The 18,457-nt window shown below is 52.7% G+C and overlaps 1 protein-coding gene across 2 annotated transcripts; it reads right to left on the bottom strand.

The window, feature by feature from the left end:
* Window positions 1–308: 308 nt before the first annotated feature.
* On the bottom strand, window positions 309–17,791 carry RASSF7 (Ras association domain family member 7). 2 transcript variants are annotated; one of them, XM_040067480.2, is made up of 6 exons: window positions 17,670–17,791; window positions 5,032–5,185; window positions 3,937–4,841; window positions 2,811–2,979; window positions 2,074–2,184; window positions 309–1,351 (listed from the first exon to the last, which is right to left on the bottom strand). In XM_040067480.2, exons 2-6 carry the CDS (start codon window positions 5,132–5,134, stop codon window positions 1,320–1,322), a joined length of 1,320 nt encoding a protein of 439 aa, XP_039923414.1. In that variant the 5' UTR covers window positions 5,135–5,185; window positions 17,670–17,791; the 3' UTR covers window positions 309–1,319. The 2 variants fall into 2 exon arrangements, with proteins under 2 accessions (XP_039923414.1, XP_058277013.1); XM_058421030.1 differs by lacking the exon at window positions 17,670–17,791 and adding an exon at window positions 16,933–16,951.
* Window positions 17,792–18,457: the final 666 nt, after the last annotated feature.

The following is an 18,457-nucleotide window of genomic DNA, read 5'->3' as shown; positions in this document are numbered from 1 at the left end:
ATGTTGCCATGTTTCATCCCAGAGATGGCCACATCTCACCGGAGACAAGCTGCATCCCCTGGTCATAAAGCACTTCATGATTAAAAAAAAAAAAAGAGGGAAAAAAAAAAAAAAAAAAGAAGGAAAGAGCACTGTGTGAGTAAGATTCAGTCAGTTATAAAATACTCACAGCTTTAATGCAGCAAATAGAAAGAGATGGCTTGGAAAAGGAAGAGGCAGCTGTGGGGTGCACAAACTGCTTGGACGCATCCATCAGGCACCAAAGCAGGCACGGCTCACCCTGGCCACAACAGCACGCTCACACTCTCTTTGCTCAAATCCTTTCCCAAAGATTTATTGAAAATTGGATCTGCGGCGCACAGGATTTACATTCACATGGGGGCAGAGGGGTTTTACGGTGAACGCTGTGCCCCAGCCATGTTTTTCGCATACAACACGTTGAAAACAGGCTCGGGGATCTCCCATACAGACTCATCCCCTCCCCAAACCACTTTGGTTTTGCAATTAAGATACAAGGTGATCCACTGGGACAAATGAACAAAATGGTAACTACTGGCCATCAAGTTAAAAAAAAATAAAAAATTAAAATATCAGGGAAATGTCACCAGGAGTATTTTGGTCCTGTTCCCCACTCACACCACCACCGGGGAAGGGCTCATTCTGCAATTTTTTACTTTAAAAATAAGTTGAAAGATTAAATGAATTTAAGAAAAACATGCTCCCGCTGTGTGCTTCCTTGAAGTATGGTCCGTGGCACCACGGAAAGTGCGTTTCTCCTACAGGTTTCTTATAATATACATAAAAAAGAGGGGCCAGAAATTTGTATTAAAGCTGCTTTTGGGCCTCTCCTGCCACCAGTGGAGAGGCTGTTTGTCATGGCCTCACTTGCTGTGACAAGTTGCTGTAAAATCTGTTAACTTGCTCCATCCAGGTGAACTTCCACGCAGGTCTCCACCGCAGCTTCACCCCCCTAGTCAAAGGAACAAGGACTTTTCCAAATGCACGATGGGTCTCTTGAGGAGGCTATGCAGAATGGGTGCACTGCTGCTTTCTGTTCAATATAGAAACTTAAAAAATATATAGAAGGGAGTCGCTTTTGTCCTCAGGGGAAGAGGGTTGCTTTGCGTCATCAGTCTCTAGTTTTACTTTACAGTCTGTAAAAATATTCTGTCTGGCCATCCACATCCATTCACAATATAAAGCAGTAAAAAAAAATATAAAATATATATATAATATGGTTTATTTATACAGTTACACTTTGAAGATTGATCCTCAGTCAATTTATACAATAAGATTGATCCTCCACTGCCTGGGCCCTTCTACCTCCAGATGCTCTGCCTGGTTGATACAACTGCAAGACAAGAGAAAAAAACCACCTGAGCGATCCCACCATGGTGGGCGAGCACTTGTAAAAAGGGGAGCAGGAAACAGGATGTACATGAGCACAAAGCCTGGAGCAGGAGATGGGAATGCGGTTGCTGCAGTGTCCTGAAGGATGGGGGTGGATGCATTCGGCTGCGAGGAGGATGGCAGTAGGGTTTTGCTGAGGAAAAGCTGGCATGGGTGGGAGTAGGATGCCAGGGTGGGGGCAGCATCACCTCAGCAGGTGGGTGTCCCTACCACAGCTCTCTTTTGCTGCACCCAAAAAACAGGTGCAAGATGACAAAAGAGTCACAGGAGGTAGAAAGGGTTTTCGTATGAAACTGGTCACTAAGATGGAGCAAAAGCAGCTCCTGTGAAAGACAGAAGACAAGTTCTCCCCATCCTAACTGAGCAAGGTCTTAACCCCTGGGGGATACAGAGCGGCAGGAGAGGGGACGAGAACCATCCTGCACAGCTCCTGACAGGGCAGAGAGCCAGGCTGCCAGAGTGTGAGCCCCTGGCAGCAGAGCAGAGACTGCCGGAGTGTGAGCTTTGTGCTTCCTAATGGCATCTATAAATAGCTCTGGCCTCCCACCACCAGCACACGCTTGCTCTCTGCAGCCCATTTTGGGCAGCAAAAGCCTCTCCCCTCTTCCCACCCATCCTCTGCAGACTGGCTCTTGCTCCCAGGGCACCACTGGACATACACACCCTCGGGGTTCAGGCTGGACACCAGGGGCTCCGGCAGGGTCCTGGGATGGCCGAGGAGCTGCTTGGTGCTGACCTGGGGAGGTGAGTCGGTACCAACGGTGGGAGAAAAACCTAAAGGATGGGAAAAACATCTGGCTCAGGCAGGGCTCGAGCCTCCCACGCTCGCTGGGCACAGCCGCTGCAGTGCCGCAGGGCGGTCACGTCACCCGCTCCAGGTGCTCCAGAGGGGAAATGACCAGGTCCCTTTCCATGAGAACCCTCTGCCACCTCCTCTCATGCCTGTGAGGATGCAGATGGGGCCCTGTGCACCACCCGTCCCTCACCAAACACAGAAAGGTCATTCGCGGCCAGAGCGTGTCCCCACCAGCCCACAGCCCCCGGGGACTAACGCTGGCCTTCAGCCACCTGCCTTTTGCTGCAGCCCTGTGGTGACATGAGCAAGGCTGCAAAGAAAAGCTCCCTGAAGCCACCTCGGCCCCAAAAGTAGGACTCCTGTGCACGTCTGTGAGCAGCTCCCAGGCTTCAATACGGAGGAGGAAGGAGCCCCAGGGCTGACAAATCTCTGAAACCCCCTGGAGTGGTGAGCGACTGCCATGTCAGCACACAAACCCCCACCTGCCTAACCTCAGTGCCCAGGGGAGAACCGGTCAGCTTTGGGGCTGACCCCTCGGAGAAGGAGGCAGGGAGCGGGCAGGGGTCCCGCGGAGCAGCCCCCGCGGCCGAGCCAGCGTGCTGACCTCCGTTTCTCCGGTAGGCTGGCAGCTCACACGGGCTCGGCTCCGGCTGGGCGTCCTCCTCGGACCTGGCCTGCAGGACGGTCACCGTGGCCCCCGTCTGCTGAATAAACTGCTGCAAATTACACTGCCTCAGCTCCTTATTTAACTCCTCCAGCTCTTGGGTCTGGGCCTGCAAAACACACACCGAGGGGGGAACAGGGTGAGCCGCATGTTCCCCCCGTGCCCCAAGCCAGCTGGCAATCACCCCTGGGGCTGCTCCCCTGCTGGGGCTCACCCTGCCGGTGCCAGCAGAGGGGACCTCAGGGGTACCGTGGCTCAGCTGCCCCTCTCTGAGGGCCTGCAGGAAGGGAGGTGCCCAGGCAACAGGACGAGGAAGGCGCTCGTTTGGGAACAGCCTTGCTTTGCTGCATCTCCACAAGAGGGTGCGAGCAGCCACGGAACGGCAGCCGCCGTGCTGGGAGACGCCAAATGCAAATGAGATGCTCAAAGAAAGATGCTGAAAGCATGGACAGCCTGGGGAAGGCCCGGCTGGATAAAAGCCTCCTCGTTTTGTTCCACCGAAGAGGACACGGTGGGTGGAAGGCAGGAATCACGCAGCCTCTTGACCCCTGATGCTGGGAGGCTGCAACAGGAGAACCGGGGGGCCATCACAGCTCATCTGCAGAGCTGCCATCTCCACACTGCACAGCCCCCCACCATGAGCCCAAGCCCTGCATGGTTAAAAGTCTTTGTGCACAGGCACCACGGGGACCTGCCTATGCCCTGTATGACTCCTTTATCCAAGACATCAACCCTTGTGCCAATGCTACCAACTCCACACGTGCACCACTTGCTCCAGCACCATTGTCTATGCTGGAGCAGAGTGATGCTGTGCTCCTGGTGCACCAGTCAGAAGGAGCATTAGCCCAGATGTAGCTTGCATGGAGAGCAGTGGGTGTGGGACCCTGTGCTAGTGGGGCAAGAGTGGTGGTGTGGTGAACACTGCTGCTGAGAGCTATGCACCCAGCCCCAAGTTACTGGAGTAACCCCATTCAACCCATTGGTCTAATGTCTCTGGAAAGCTGGTCCCACCCCCTCCTGAAGGTCTTATCACCCCCATGGGGTGGCTCAACCCAGTCCTATCTACCTGCAGGTTCTTTTCAGCTTCCTCCAGGGCCTTCTCCACGCTGGCCAGGTTGCACTCCAGCTGGGTGCCTTGCTTGACCTTGGCCTCCAGGTCCCTTTTCATTTTGGTGGCCATGTCCTCCAGCTCTATGGGGCTGGGCATAGAGATCTCCTTTCCCCTCTTGGCCCTCTCGGCCATCTCCCATTGGATCTCCTCCTGCAGGGCTTCAGTCCGGACACTCAGCTCGTAGATCCTCTGGGTGTACTCCTCCAGGCTGGCCCGCAGGCTCCTAACCCGCTCCTGCCGCTCTCGCTCGCACTCCTTTTCCAGCCGGAGCTCACTCTGCCAAAACTCCTCCTCACCCAGCTCCGTCTCATTCCTCCGCACCAGTTGCTCCAGATAGAGGATCTCATTCTCCTGGCCGGCAAGCCGGCTGCGCTCCCAGAGCCGTAGGTCCATTTCTAGGGTGTCCCCGTGGGCCTCCAAGGAATGCAGCTGCTCCTGCTGCTGCAGCACTCTCCTAAAAAGCTCCTCCTTGGAGGGCTGGATAACACCACCACCCTCCAAGTCTAGCCCGTCCCGTGTTTGGTGCCTCCATCGGCCCACGGCGAACAGCTCGCCGGAGCCTGTAGGACCCAGGTTGAAGGTCATGGATTTTTTTGGCTCCCTGGAGCGGGGTCCATCTATGCCGGCGAGCCTGGGCTTGATGGGCAAGCTGGCCCGGATGAACGTCCTCTCGGGAGCTTGGGGAGCGCCCTCCGAGGAGGGCCGCTCGGCCATGCTGGGGCCCGTCCGCCGCAGGATGAACTGCACGTCGTTGGCATACTGCCCACACTTGGCCAGCGACTCCAGGGGACACTCCAGCGGCAGCAGCTGCCGCTCCTTCTCCCGCAGCTTCTGCACCAGCACATAGCGGCCCGTCTGACCTGCCGGTGGGGGGGAGAACATCAGATTGGGAAAGCAGAGACCAGCGGGGGCGTGCCGAGGCTGCTGCCCCACCGGCGGTGCCAGGGGCATCCCCACCACCGCAGAGCAAGGCTCCACCCACCCAAGGACTCCTTCTCCCAGGCAGAACCTGCAGATGGGACATCCCCCCAGCAGATGGAGATGGCTCACCAATGGCCCGCGCCAGGGCGATGACCACTTCTTGGCAGGTGGTTTGCTCCGAGACTCCACACACGACCCTCTGGATCCCATCCACCCAGACCTTCAGCTCCATCCCCACGGCTGCCGGGCCTCAGGTGCTCTGGGTCATTGCAGGACAGGCTGCCTGTGGGGAGAAAATAAACCGGGTTTCCATCCCAAGCCACTGACAAGGAAGATACTTTAAAAGCGGTGCCATTAAATCACCATCTCGTTGGATTAATCCTAGACCAAGGATTTGTTCGTTGCCACCCTGTGCACAGATTACATTTTTGCTGATGCTATTAAACACTGATATTCACCTGCTAAGAATTTTTTTTTCCTCCCATGTCTGGACAGTGGGTCCAAATCTTCCCAAGGTGGGAAATGATGAGGTTTGTGTGCCTTTGTGGCGCTCAAAAGATGCCCAGGTTATTTCTGCTGTGAACACAGATTTTTAATAGGTTTCCTGGACTTTCACTGCAATTTCACTGAAAATTTGACAGAGTGGCACTGGGGGACTTTCTAAACAACATTAGAAATGGTAGATGAACTGCTAGCTGCCCGCTTCTGCAATGATATAGATGGAAGATGCAGATAATACACATTTTAATCTTTTCATATTTATATCCAACTCAATTTATCAGACAGAGATGAAGAAATTTAAAAAAAGCCTCTTTCTGCACAAAAGCATGACCTAAGGTAGGGTTTGGGAGGGGTAGCCAGGCATAAACACCCACGACAAAGCCCAGGCTCTGACACCGGGGCCCAGCTCAACTCCCATCCAGTGGTTTCTACTACCTCAAAACAACACCTGTTAGCCTGGGCACACCCAACTCCTGTCTATTCCAGCAGCTCAACAACCGCAACTGTCATAAATTAAAAAAAAAAAAAAAAAAAAAAAAAAAAAAAAAAAAAAAAAAAAAAAAAAAAAAAAAAAAAAAAAAAAGCACAATAAAGAACTCAAATATTTGAGCTTACACTATTTTTAAACACTTTGCAAAGATGTATCTATCTTCCCCACTATAACACTGGCTTCAACAGTATCCGTCTTGTCTGAAAGCCCTGGGTGGAGTAACATACACGAAATTTTCAGGCCCTCCATCCAGGGGGTCACAAACTGCTTTTCCAGCCTCACCTGGCTAGTTGCAGCCCCTCCCTCTGCTCCAGTTATCCCGAGTTTGCAGCCAGGCTGTGAGAAAGCTTGACCTTAGGTTAAACTCCACTTCTCCATTATTTTTTTGTTGCCTACTTGAGTAATCAAAGGGAGGGCTTGAAGGCCCCTGTCTCCCGTGATGAGGAATTTTAATCACGGTGTGAGAAAGGCAAGGAGAAACCAGGGAAGTCATGGCTTGGTGAGGACGTTCTGCGCAGGTGCTGGGTTCCTGCTGGTGCCACCTCCCTGCCCACCTCCAAAGCATGGGCGCAGAGCAGCCGTCACAAATACCTCAACGCTGAGCTCATGTTTGCCTTGGCTGAGCAACCGGGGAAAACGGTGGGGTTGAAGGACACCTCGGGTTCGGCCCACCTCCCTGAAAGCCCCAAACCATTAAAATTTGCAAGATATAAATTTAAAGCTATAAGGTATAAGGATATAACTTTTGGCACCACTCCCCAATCCTGTGTATTCAAGGCTGCAAGTGTCCCCTGGCGTGGAGCAAAGTCCAGGTGCCACTGTGGCACCACCCAACTCACCCTGAAACCAGTTGTTCACCACCCCCAAGCTTCCCCTCGGCAGCACCCTAACACCAAAACTGGAGTGCAACACATCCCACAGAGCGCTTCCTATCGTCCCCTCTTCCCCGGCCAGGGACCAGGCCAGTCTCAAATCCGGCTTCTTGTGCCACGAGCCAGTAAGGGGCCAGCAGCTTAAGAATAAACCAGAAAAATAACCCAGCTTGTTGAGCCGCACCCGACAGTCTCACCTTGCTGGCAAAATCCAGCGTCTGCCGAGCGCTGTGGGAGCAGGATGGCTGCCGGCACACGGCCCCCGGCACCTGTCCCGCTTCAAACCAGGCACCAATCTCCGGCTCCGCCTCGGCCGGCGTTCCGGGCAATCATTTACCAGCAGCCCAACACGCGGCACACCGCTGCCAAAAAGCTGGGAGAGAGGCAGCCGGCTTGGCTCCTCATGTAAGAGAAACCCCCCAACCACATTCTCCAGCACCCCCAAAACCAATGGATTTTATTGCAAGGATCCTTAGATCCTTGCAAGCACAAGGGATCCCTTGCTGTAACCTCTGGGGGTTTGGGGACTTGTCTCCAGCTTGCTGCCAGATCCAGGATGTTGTGTGTCCCCTTGGAGAGGGCTGGGGGCTACTCCCTTCTCTGCCTGCCCTCTGGGGAGGGTCAGCTCCCACTCAAAACCAGCCTCGCTGCCCCTCTTCCCCCAAATCCCTGGCCTCACGAGGGAACTGACAGGATGAAGGCTCATCCTTATCTGAGGGGGACCAGCAATGCTCCCCGAACCCTCAGTTCCTGCTTGGGAGGGACATCTCAGGCTGCACTCAGCATCTCATCCCCAATACTCCACCATGACAGCATCACCCTAGTTAAAAACAAACACTCTAAAACCCCACCAGAAAATAAACCTAAAAACATTCACCTTACCCCAAGCATCACCTTTGCTGCAACCCACTCAGTTCTTTACCATCACTCAAAACCACAGCAGCTGGGGGTGTCTCATTGCCCCACTTGCAAACAGACCCCCCTCTTAATGAGTTCCTCTGCATTAATAGTGGATACCTTTGTTACACCACCAGGTAGGAGAAATAATGGGCTTTTTTTTGGGCAAGAATTCTTTTCTTCTCAGCAGAGGGCAGGTTTCCAGCTGCCTCTATTTGTACTTGCCCCAGGAGGTCGCTTTGATCACGAACCAGCAGTGCAGGCAGCTGCCAGGCCCTGCCCCAAAACAGCACCAGGGGAGCCAGCAGGTGGCTGTGGGTGCCAGGACACATGATGGCTGCTCCCAAAGGCCACTCATTTTATTCTTACCCCTCCCCACAACCAAATAATTTTTATTGGAAGCAGATTAACAAAATGACTAATTTTCTGTTCCCTTTCCCCATGTGATGGGTCCTAAAATTGAGGGTAGAAATGATTCATACCATGATTTCAAAAGATTTCCTAATTGAAAGTCAGAATTTCAAATGCTGACACTAAAAAAAAAAATAATTTTTTAAATTAAAAATCTCAGATCATGCAGCTTTATTTTGATTCTTGGCACTGCTGTTTCCCTCTCTGAAGCTGTCAGGCTGAAGGAAGCGGGGATGAAGGAGTATTTCTGCATGTGCAGGAGGATGCACATCTTGTTCGTGCAAACTGCCATCCTGATGGCTGCTGGGACTCACAAGGGTTGAAGGTCCAAGGCTGGACGTGAAATAATAGAAAATTGGCCAGTCACCCTCCTCACAGAAGTGAGGACCACTCCTGATTTGTAGGGCCACCTGCCATGTCCCCTATGGGGGTTCTCAGAAGCTGAGACAGCACCTTCCAGCCAAGGACTGCAAGCACTTTGCAAGAGTCTTTCTACTATATTTTGCCACACACAAGGATAATAATTAAAAAAAAAAAAAAATCAAAATCTGTTTTAGAAAAAAACTACCCATTTTGCATCAAACAGCAAGGCCTGCTGCAACCCAAATACCAAAGCACCCCAAACATCACTACCATGGCTCCCAAAAAGGACCACCTGGGACCAGCATAAAGGTTTTGAGATGGGCAACCTGCCAGCACTAAGGTTTCACCCTTTTTTGCAGGTTCACTCACCTCCCTCACTATGTCCACCCCCTGGCAGGGAGCTGGGTATAGGGCCAGGTGGCAGGAGAGCAGCGCCACAGGGAAGGCTTCCAGGAAGGCCTAATTAAAAGTGGGCAGGGTCATAAAGACTCATCGTTAATAAACTGCATTAGTACATGAGAGCAGGCTGTGATGAGCAGGCTGCCATCCATGAAGCACCAAGGTGTCCATGGGGACCAGCAGCTTTGAATCCCTTTTGGATGCAGCCCAGGAAAATGCTGGGGTACTCTCAGTCCTTTTATTTCTACTTAGAACCTCTGGGTCCTCTCCTACCCAGTGCCAGGGGCATGCTCATCCCAGCTGTGCACAGACACACCAATAAAAGAACCCCAACCCAATACATGAGTAAGCAGCAAGTGGGGAGGGGAGGGGTGTCCCTGTGCTGCCATCCTCTGTGCTGGGGCGCTGGCAGGCTGGCTGTGACTCACTGCCCTGAATCAACTGCTGCACTGACACATCCAGCAGCTATTTAATACTTCCTCAAGTCTCTTCCTGCTCTAAGCACTGGGCCCAGCTCCTGCACCAAAGGGGAGAGATGCTACTTGCCCACCTACTGAAACCTCTGGTGGGGCAGAAGCCTCCCTGTTACTCTGGTGACCAACACAGAGAAGATCCATAAATAACTGAAGCCTCCCAACACACCTGCAGCAGGTTGGAGGGGATGGGACATGGTCCAAGCTTCCCTCCAATCCATGAGCTGTGTCCTCCTGCCATGGGGCCCTCTTTTGGAGTGACGTCACCTGCCCTTGGCTGAGCTGTTAGAGACTGAGCAGTTCTGCTGGGCTTTCCATGCCGTGTCCACCCCAGGACAGAAGGCAATGCCGGGTTGGGGGTGACTGCTGGATGGTCGAACGCTGAGCAGGGATCAGCTATGGCAAGGTTTGACGCCGTGCCACATCCCAGGCCGGCAGTTCCCTTGCTGGACAGCAATGACCATCCACATCTCTGAAAAAGCTGTCCGTGCAGCAGAGTCTGGCAACCACCCACGGTCACCGCCACCGCAGCTGGGCGCACCGGGCAAAGCCCCGCCTCTCGGTGCCTGACCTTTCCACCATTCCAGCTTGTCCTGGGGACATTGGCCCCAGGATCCTGAAGGAACACATGCCCTGGTGCAAGGGAGCCAAGAGGGTCACCTACCAAAGAAGGCAGCGTCCTGTCCTTTAGCCCAGGGGCCATCACAGTGCGGGTGGGAGGCTCGCACAGAGGTCCAAACTGGAGAGCAAATAGGTTACTCCACAAAGCACAAAGAGTTGACAGGGGTTAAACAAGCTCAAGAGGAGACAAACGAGTCCTACCAGAGTGGTCACAGCCCAGAGAGGCAGCTCTTCATCCTTCCAGAGTCACAGGGAGGGTGTGCAAGCACTTCTCACCCTCCAGGTCCAAGGAAGCCACCAGCTCTTACGCAAGGCAGCCACAAGTACCCAGGAGCAAGGAAGCAGCAGGCATGGGGCTCTAATTCACACCCAAGCAGCTTATTTAGGGGTGGCCATAATAGCACCATATCCTCGGTTCACCCATCATCCGCCATCCAACTCCCCACTCTGACACATTATGCCTGACAGAAAGCCCTAAAAATCAGCAAATTACCAAAATCAGTAGTTTAACCTGAAGGTGCACTTTTACCAGAGATGTGTGGATGGACCCGAGCACAAACAGCCCCCAAGTGTCTGCTGCCTTTCAATAGCAAGCAGCTTCTGCTGGGGGCATCCTACAGTGCATAATGCACACTTGGCATCAGCAAAAGTTACATCTGTTTTCAAGGGCTTTTTGCACTAAAGGAGATCAAAGGAAAACTATGTCTTGTGGCATTTGCATGCTTGAGAGCTAAAGCATGACTTGAGCCAGAAATCACAGACCACCACCAAAATACCCTGGCAATCCAAGGGGGGACACGTCCCACACAAGGATCTTGCAATCTTGCAAGAACTGCCCAAAGAGACAGATTTCTGGAGAGCCATAAGCACCACACTAGCAACCCCCCGCCAAGAGAAAAACAGAGGCTTAGAGATTTTCTGCTCCACTTCCTCCCAAAAATTACAGATCCATGCTAACATGCCTGGGGAGGTTGGCCAATGCTGTGTAGGGCAGGAACAGCCAGAGACAAATCCTGCCCAGGGCTGCGATGCAGAATGGAGATGGTCCTCAGGTTGACGGCCTTTGGCAGGGATTTAGGGGAGGAAGGCTCACATCATGACTGCTGTCAAAGACACTCACTCTGTGCCACCTCCACCTGCCAGGATTTCTGGTTTTTAACCCAAGCTTTTGGGTCTGCTACAGCCTCAGACCCACATGGAAACAGAATAAACAGAAACAGCACCGTGAAGAAGCTGGGAAATCTTTTCTCCCTCATAGACAAGATTAAGATTTTTGGCCACGGCAGGTCAGCACTGAGAATCATATGAAAACATCAAGAATCACAGCCAGTGACATTTTAGGGATGATTACTAGTCCGTCCACCCCACAGCTGAGCCACCAACCAAAAGCTCATTATAAATTAAAAGCAGCAAAAACAGCCCTCCACCTACTGCACACACTCACATTACATTATTTCAGCCTGGAAGAGGAAGGATCATCTTTCCCACCTTCACGCATCATGTTTCTCCCTTGCAGCACTAATGGTGACTGTCATGGGAGGAGAGCTGGCAGGGCTGGCTAGGAAAGTCTGCCCTAAACACAAAGGGAACCATTAGCAGCACCTGCTATTCCTGTAACCATTACCATCACCCCCAGTCCCACATGTGAAAAGTGACTTCATGAAAGCAGCTGGAAGTAAATCCGTAGTTTCTTCCCAGAGGGGAGAAGCAAAATTATCAGGTGTATAAATTAGAGGGGAAAGAGCAAAGGCTTTTGTACTGCCATGCTCTTTTTCTTCTTGTGCAATTGAGTGCACCCTGATACCATCTCCAGGACGGACCTAGCTTTGCCCCCAGTACAGGGGCGAGTCTAGCTCTCGCTATCTTGGGGCTCTTGGCTGATCTAGATTAGGTTCATCACCTTTAGGGGATGACTCACAGTCCAGCTCCTAAAAGGCAGGCTCTGAGGGGTATTTGCCAAAGCATGCACACAAACACAGCCATGGCACTCATATGCCAGCAGGTCCAGAATTTCTGCTGTGTTCATCCTCCACAGCAGTCAGTCATCAGTGAAAGCACGATGCAATTTGGGAACATTCCCCTGTTATTAAACACAGTCCATTCCCCAAGTCAGAGCACAGCTTGCATTTCTCACCACGCGGAACACAGGAGGAATCTTGAGAGGCGAGAGCCTGCTCAAGCCTCAGAAATACTCTTCCCCAGCCAAAGAGGAGAACTTCCATTCCCCCTACCTTCAAGGGCAAGTCCAAAACAGGGAAAACCCAACCAGTGAGGTCTCTCTCCCAATGCCTCCAGAAGAGCCAGAAAGGACCCTCAAAGCACAGCTTCCTTGAGATGCTCACTCCGTCCAGTCCAGAGCATGAGATGAGCCTTGACCACCTATAATGCAAGTGGACACAGACACTCTCCCTGCCTCCTGTCAAACTAATCAAGAATTTCATCCCCATAGGATTAAAGGAAAATTCAGGCTCTGCAGCTGTCCTACAAGTAGGACCAGAGACATAAAAAAAAGCCAAATGACCTAAAAAATATTGTCCCTCCAACCTGCCTTCCAGCCTCCTTTAGAAGTGCTGGTGTCAGCCATCAGCAATCCTCTTTCTGTTCCAATTCTCCTCCTACAGGAGAGGGTAATTAACAAATTAGCAAATGCACAACCAGGGACAAACCTTCCAGATTTTATTCTCCATTTCCAGAATAACTTGCAATTTCCTACCCTGCTTCAGAAAGCTGCCACATGTCAAGGGCACACTGCTGGGTGTGCAGAGGAGAGGATGCACAGATGAACATGCAGGTGCATGCAATCATGGATATTTATTTATAACTTTGTAGGATTAAAAAGGATTTTAATGACCCATTGCAGAGAGCTGAATAGGCTCCTTTTTCTCATATGCTCAGACACAAAGACAAATAAACAAGAGACTCAGAATGAATCCCGGCTGAAACCTTTGATAAGACCCTTGGGTATTTTCGAAGGCTCTGCTTTCACACTACCTGGCACATGACTAATTAGGTGGAGGTGCTATCAATCACTGCCTGAACCCCCCCAGGGACAATAAGCTCTTGAAAGCAGTAAAATCATGGCATATCTCTGGAGAGGCAAGTACATCTGAGACGCCCATCCAGGGGTACAAATCACAGTCCTACAGCAAGTGATGGAAATCATGGCTGCATGACCAACTCTAATCCCCCAAACTGCCTTGCTGGACTTTTGGCTGAAGGGCTTTTAATGCCAGCAAAGGGCTCCATCTCCTACTCCATACATAGGTCCAGCACTTAATGATACCTGAAGGACCAAATTGGGACAGGAAGGTGTGCTGTGGAGTAGGCCAGCACAGGGCAGGAGACAGTGAAAATACATTGTTTCTCCTGAAGCTTTTAGGCGCTATATCCTCATGCAGCCAACACTCACATGGGGTCACTTTGGGGAAATACGTACTTTTGAACTTCCTAGCCCAACTTCTCTATACTCCCAGCAGGCCATTAAAAAGGCAAATGAATTCAAAGGGGACAAAACCAAATCCAATGTCTCAGCCTAGGCAAACCTCAAACTGCATTAAAGCACTCAAAAAAGTTCTTGAAAAGGAGTTTTGAGGGACAGCTAGTCCTCAGCATGGAGCACCTCAAAGATTCAAAGCCGTTTCTAGCACCTCCTCTCCTGGGTCCCAATGATGCTTCCCTTCCAGAATGGGAGAGCAAATGTCCTTTTCCAACATCCGATGCTGAGTTTGCAAGATTTTAAAAAGACTAGAAAGAGCGAGAGAAAAGGCCTTAAAAAAAACCAAAACCCACAAAAACAAAAAACAAACAAACAAACAAAAAACCCCAAACACAACAAAAACACTCAAACAACTATGCAGGCACAATTTTTTCCCCCCAGTGATGGTGGACAAGTGGGAGTACCTTGGATCACATATGATGTGGTACAGGCCTTGTACCGAGGCTGAGTTAACCCTGGGAAAGCCTCACAGAGCCACTCCTTTGGGATGGGATCCCGAGGACTTGACAAGCTGAGAAAGTGCCATCCCAGAAGAATCAGGGCAGGGAGAAGAGAAAGGAGAGATGACCTCAGAGCAAGCCTGGGAAACACCTAACTTCCTACAGGCACAAACCATCAAAGAAAGACCTGGGCATACTGGTCAAGAGCCCAGGGAGACCATGAGCTGCTTTCTGACAATTAAGCTGTTCCTCAGAGAAGAGTGTGTGTGTGCCTGTGTGTGTGTTGCAGGAACCAGCCAGCACCGATCACAATGTGGAAAGAGATCCACCCAGCATTCTCACTGCAAGTATGTTTGGCTCCTAGCAGAAAGGAGTGCTGACACCTCCAAACATTGCCAGAACTTGAAAAAGAAAATAAAAACCGGCAAGTGAAAACAGCAACCACAAAGCCTCCAAAAACAAAACAAAACAACAACAACAAAAAACCCCAAAAAACAACAACCCAACAACAAAAAAACCCCCAACACAACCCATCTTTATTCTTATCTAGAGATGCCTATGGTGTTTATCCAACCTGCTGCACACCACCAGCTGCCTCAGGCAAGCATCCAGAGGCAGAGACCAGCTCCCTGCTGCACACTCACATTTCATGGGGAAAGCAATGTTCACAGCAGGAATCATTAAACCAGCAAGAACCCTACAAGTGCTCTCCCTGTCAGACAGCTTCACTACATCATCTGGGTGCCTATGGTTTACCCAGGCCGGCAGGAATAACAGGGAGCAAAGGGGAGGCTGCCACACACTGGGCTTCTCCGCCAACACAGCTACTCTCCTGCAGGATGCTCTGGGTGCCTCCAAAGTCCCCACTGTGCTCAGGAGTGCAATGCTAGGTCTAACACCACAGAGGACACCCATGGCAGGCTCTGGATCCCAAAGGGCTGTTGAGAGCACTGTGACATTCCACTGTCATGCAGGAGGCACCTGAGGGGACACAGGAAGGGTTGAGCATGAGGCTCCAGAGATGATGAGCTCCAGCAGGTTCTGTGTGCTGTAGCAGGGTTAGGAAGTAGCAGCAAAAGAAGCCTTCACGGCTCAATTGTCCCGAAGTTTCCACCTATGTGTTTGGTTAAGAAGTGTTTCAGGTGCTCCCCCCGCCCTCCTTTTCTTTTCAAAGCAACAAGTTATTCTAGATAACTAGCCTGGGGCAGCTGGAAGCACCCCAACCCTCAAGAAAATGCTGACTCCAGCCCACAAAAAGCCAGATAATCAGCTGCTTTTAGGAGCTCCCGAATCTGGCATCTGAAAAATGGAAGGACATAAAAATGTTAGCAATCCTTTACAACAACAGGATTCTGTTAAAAACCTTCAGTGCAGCCATGCTTAAGCATTAATTTAAATACACAATTTTACAAGGGCATAGACAAGTTGGGACAGATTAAAGAGCATCCTTTAAAAAGATGCTCTTGAAAACAATGCATACACACAGAACTGATTCTTAAAGTGTCCCTCACGCCTTTATTTAAACTTGGGCACAGAGCAACCCATTGTCAAACAGCACCTGGATTTCTCCCTAGCTCACCACAGCACCCAACCTCCCGTGACTCCAAAAAACACTGCTCTGAAGCCTTGGCACACAGATCACTGCCTCCCAGCCAGGAAGGATTAACTCTTTGTCTGGAATTGGTCCCAAAGCATTCCCTGCCCAGCACATGGAGAAACAACAGAACATGGATATAGGTCAATTCTGAGCCACCACTGGAGGTTTTTCCTGTAGAAGATGACATGAATGAGACAGGACACAAAGATGCTGAAAAGCATGGCAGGGATGAACCAGTGCGGACCATGCAGAGGCACTCAAGCAATATTTCCCTGCAGCACGTGGTGACAGTGAAGGCAACCAGAGGACACATCTCCACTGTGGAGGTGGACAACATACACACTGCCAGATTATTGCTCGGGTCTGCCTCTTTAAGACCTGGGTAAAACTAATTTCCATGTCCCTCTCACACTCATTTGCAAAGAGTTTTATATTTTAGGGAAACTGGCATGCCCTTGCTAGGAAATAGCGCAGGATCCTGAGAACTGCAGTGCTCAGTGCTGTGAGCGCTGGGCACCCGCAGGTGCTGCAAGCAGCACTCCCCAGCCTCACAACTTTGTACGACATGGCGGAAGAAAGGCTTCCAGAAGATGTGTGCACTTGTGGCAGCTTCTGGATTTCCATGCCGTTTCTCTAAAGAGGGAGGAATATGCTGAGAGGGAGTCCAGGCACCGTGCTCAGGCTCCCCCAGCAGATAACTGGGATGTGGGAGGATTCCTGGCATTCCAACGGCACCAACAGAAGGTAAGAACATCCCCCCTTCCCCACAGCTCCTTCCTGAGAAGACACCACCGGCACTGCCTGATAAGGAAAACAAGCAGCGTTCGGAAAACGCTTCCCACTCCTACCCACTGCAGATAAGAGCGTGTGCTCACGGTTTGCTCCCTTCTCCACAAGCAGAGCTGCAATTCCTGCCTCACGAGGAGTGCAGCTGCCCCTCGGGGCGAGGTGACAGGTGTGTGCGCGGCACCTCTGCCCCGTTCCGCCAGGCGCCAGGGCCCCGCCATTTGAGAGCGGAGCTGTGGCATTCGTGCTCGCACACGCTCCCGGGGCCCGGTGCCTGCCCGGCAAGTCCCGGCAGAGCGCGGGGCCCGGGCCCGGGCCCGCCAGCGCTCCCTGAGCACCGGCATCCCGGGGAGCTGGCCCCGGCCTCGGCGGGGAGCAGCCACGGCTCCCGTGTGGCCTCTTTCGACCACGTCTCACCCGCTTCCGCCTAATTTCTCCCTAAATCAGCCGTTCCAAGGGGAGTGCCATGGGCTGTGCCCGAGGCAGCCACTCGGAGCGAGAAGTGCACGGCTGTGACCCTTTCCTCCGTGCAATACCCTTGAACCCACGTTTGGGTTTTTAACCTGCACTCACAAAGTGCTGTTGCAGGGCAGGGAAAAAAAGCCTGGAGAGGAGTTTGGTGTCCCGTCCCCCCGCTCCTCCCCGCAGCAGGCCACAAGTGGAGTTACGAAACAACCTGCCAACCTGCCGGCAGAGTTCACGGAAGGCATCAGAAGTATGCGGCTGGAGCCTGGCTCTTATCGAGGAATTTAACCCCTCTCCTCAGGGAGACGGAGACGTCTCTGAAGGGAGAAAGGACGGGCGGTTTCGCGCCACGGATGCGAGGGGAGGAGGCTCCTGGCACGGGCAGCCGAGACCCCCAGGCCGCCGGGGCTGCTCCGCCGGCGGCTCTGGACAGCGGTAGCGGCGGTGCCGCTCCGCCAGCGGGGCCTGGGAGCACCGTGCTGGCGGCCGGAGCTGCCGGGACTGCCTCGGGCAGGTGGGACGCAAAGCCACCCGCTGCTCCACCGATCGGGGCGGCACCGGGCAGGTTGCCGGGCTCGGGGTCTCACCAGCGCCGGACGCCGCTTGCCGTCACCCCAGCCCGGGCCCTCCTTAGGGGATCCGGGGTTACTGCGGCGCCCTGCCCCAAGCCGGCTCCTCGCCGCCCCTGCCCCACTTTGCCGCCCCGTGGGGCTGTCCCCCGCCCCGGTGGGCCCTGCCAGGCGGGCGAGGCGCCGGCTGCCCCGGGGACGGCTCTCTCCGCGGACACCCGGGGCCGGCGGCCCCGCCTCAGCCGCAGCCCCCCTGCTCGGGGCCGCTCCGCTCCCGGCGGCACCGGCCCGGCTGCGGCAGGGCAGGGCCGCGCCCGGCGCTGCAAAGCGGCGGCTGCCGCTGCCCAGGAGGCCCGGCCCGGCCCCACAGCGCCCGTGCGCACTCACCTGCCGCCGGCCCGGCCACGGCAGCGCAGCTGCGGCTCCGGCTCCTCTCCTGGGCGGCGGCGGCAGCGACCGCTCCGCTCCGCAGCGCGGAGCAGCGCCGGCCTCAGCCCCGCCCCGCCGGCCCCGCCCCGCCAGGTGAGCGCCGCCCCCGCCAGGTGAGCCCCGCCCCGCGCTCGAAACTCCCCCGCATCACCTCAGATTTAAAAAAAAAAAAAAAAAAAAGTCTGAAATTCTCCTAAAAAAAAAAAAGTCTGAAATTCTTCTTTTAAAACCTCCCCCAACCACCTTAAATCCTTCTCTTTAAAAAAAGTCATAAAACCTCTCTAAAAAAACCAGTAGATTAAAATTCTCCTTTTTGGTTGTTTTTTTAAGAACTCATAATTTTTACATTTCCCCCCTAAAGTCTTAAACTCTCAAAAATACCCCTATTTTTAAAAACTTTCAAAAAGTATTGAATTCTCCTTTTATTTAAAAATGTTATTAAATTCTCTTAAAACCTGAAAACATTATCATGTTTTTTAAAAGAAGACTTAAAAGTTCCTTTCCTAAAAACAAACCAAGCAAAACCACCCTGTACTTCCCTACCCCTGAGTCCCGGCTCTGTGGGGCTGTATGGGCAGGCTCATTCCCGCCTGGAAGTGCTCAGCCTGTCCGACAGCAGGGCCCAGACCTCCACCTGCCCCAGCAGGTCCCTGAGGAAAACAGAGAAAACAACCCCATCTCAGAGAGGAACAGCTTGGCCTGGTGCACAAGGAGGGTGCAGCCCTCGAGCCCCGTGCCCTTCAGCC

This window comes from Hirundo rustica, chromosome 6 (genome assembly GCF_015227805.2).
Source record: "Hirundo rustica isolate bHirRus1 chromosome 6, bHirRus1.pri.v3, whole genome shotgun sequence".
In the NCBI taxonomy this organism is placed as follows: domain Eukaryota; kingdom Metazoa; phylum Chordata; class Aves; order Passeriformes; family Hirundinidae; genus Hirundo; species Hirundo rustica.
This window is presented reverse-complemented; position numbering and strand designations above follow the sequence as displayed.

What these genes read in the sequence shown, in the direction of transcription:
- RASSF7 (XM_040067480.2), bottom strand. Translation starts at nt 5,134, where the DNA reads ATGGAGCTGAAGGTCTGGGTGGATGGGATCCAGAGGGTCGTGTGTGGA. An exon ending in AAGCTGAAAAGAACCTGCAG is followed by an intron (nt 2,980 to 3,936) that starts GTAGATAGGACT and finishes TGTGTTTTGCAG; the next exon opens with GCCCAGACCCAAGAGCTGGA. An exon ending in AGCCTACCGGAGAAACGGAG is followed by an intron (nt 2,185 to 2,810) that starts GTCAGCACGCTG and finishes CCCATCCTTTAG; the next exon opens with GTTTTTCTCCCACCGTTGGT.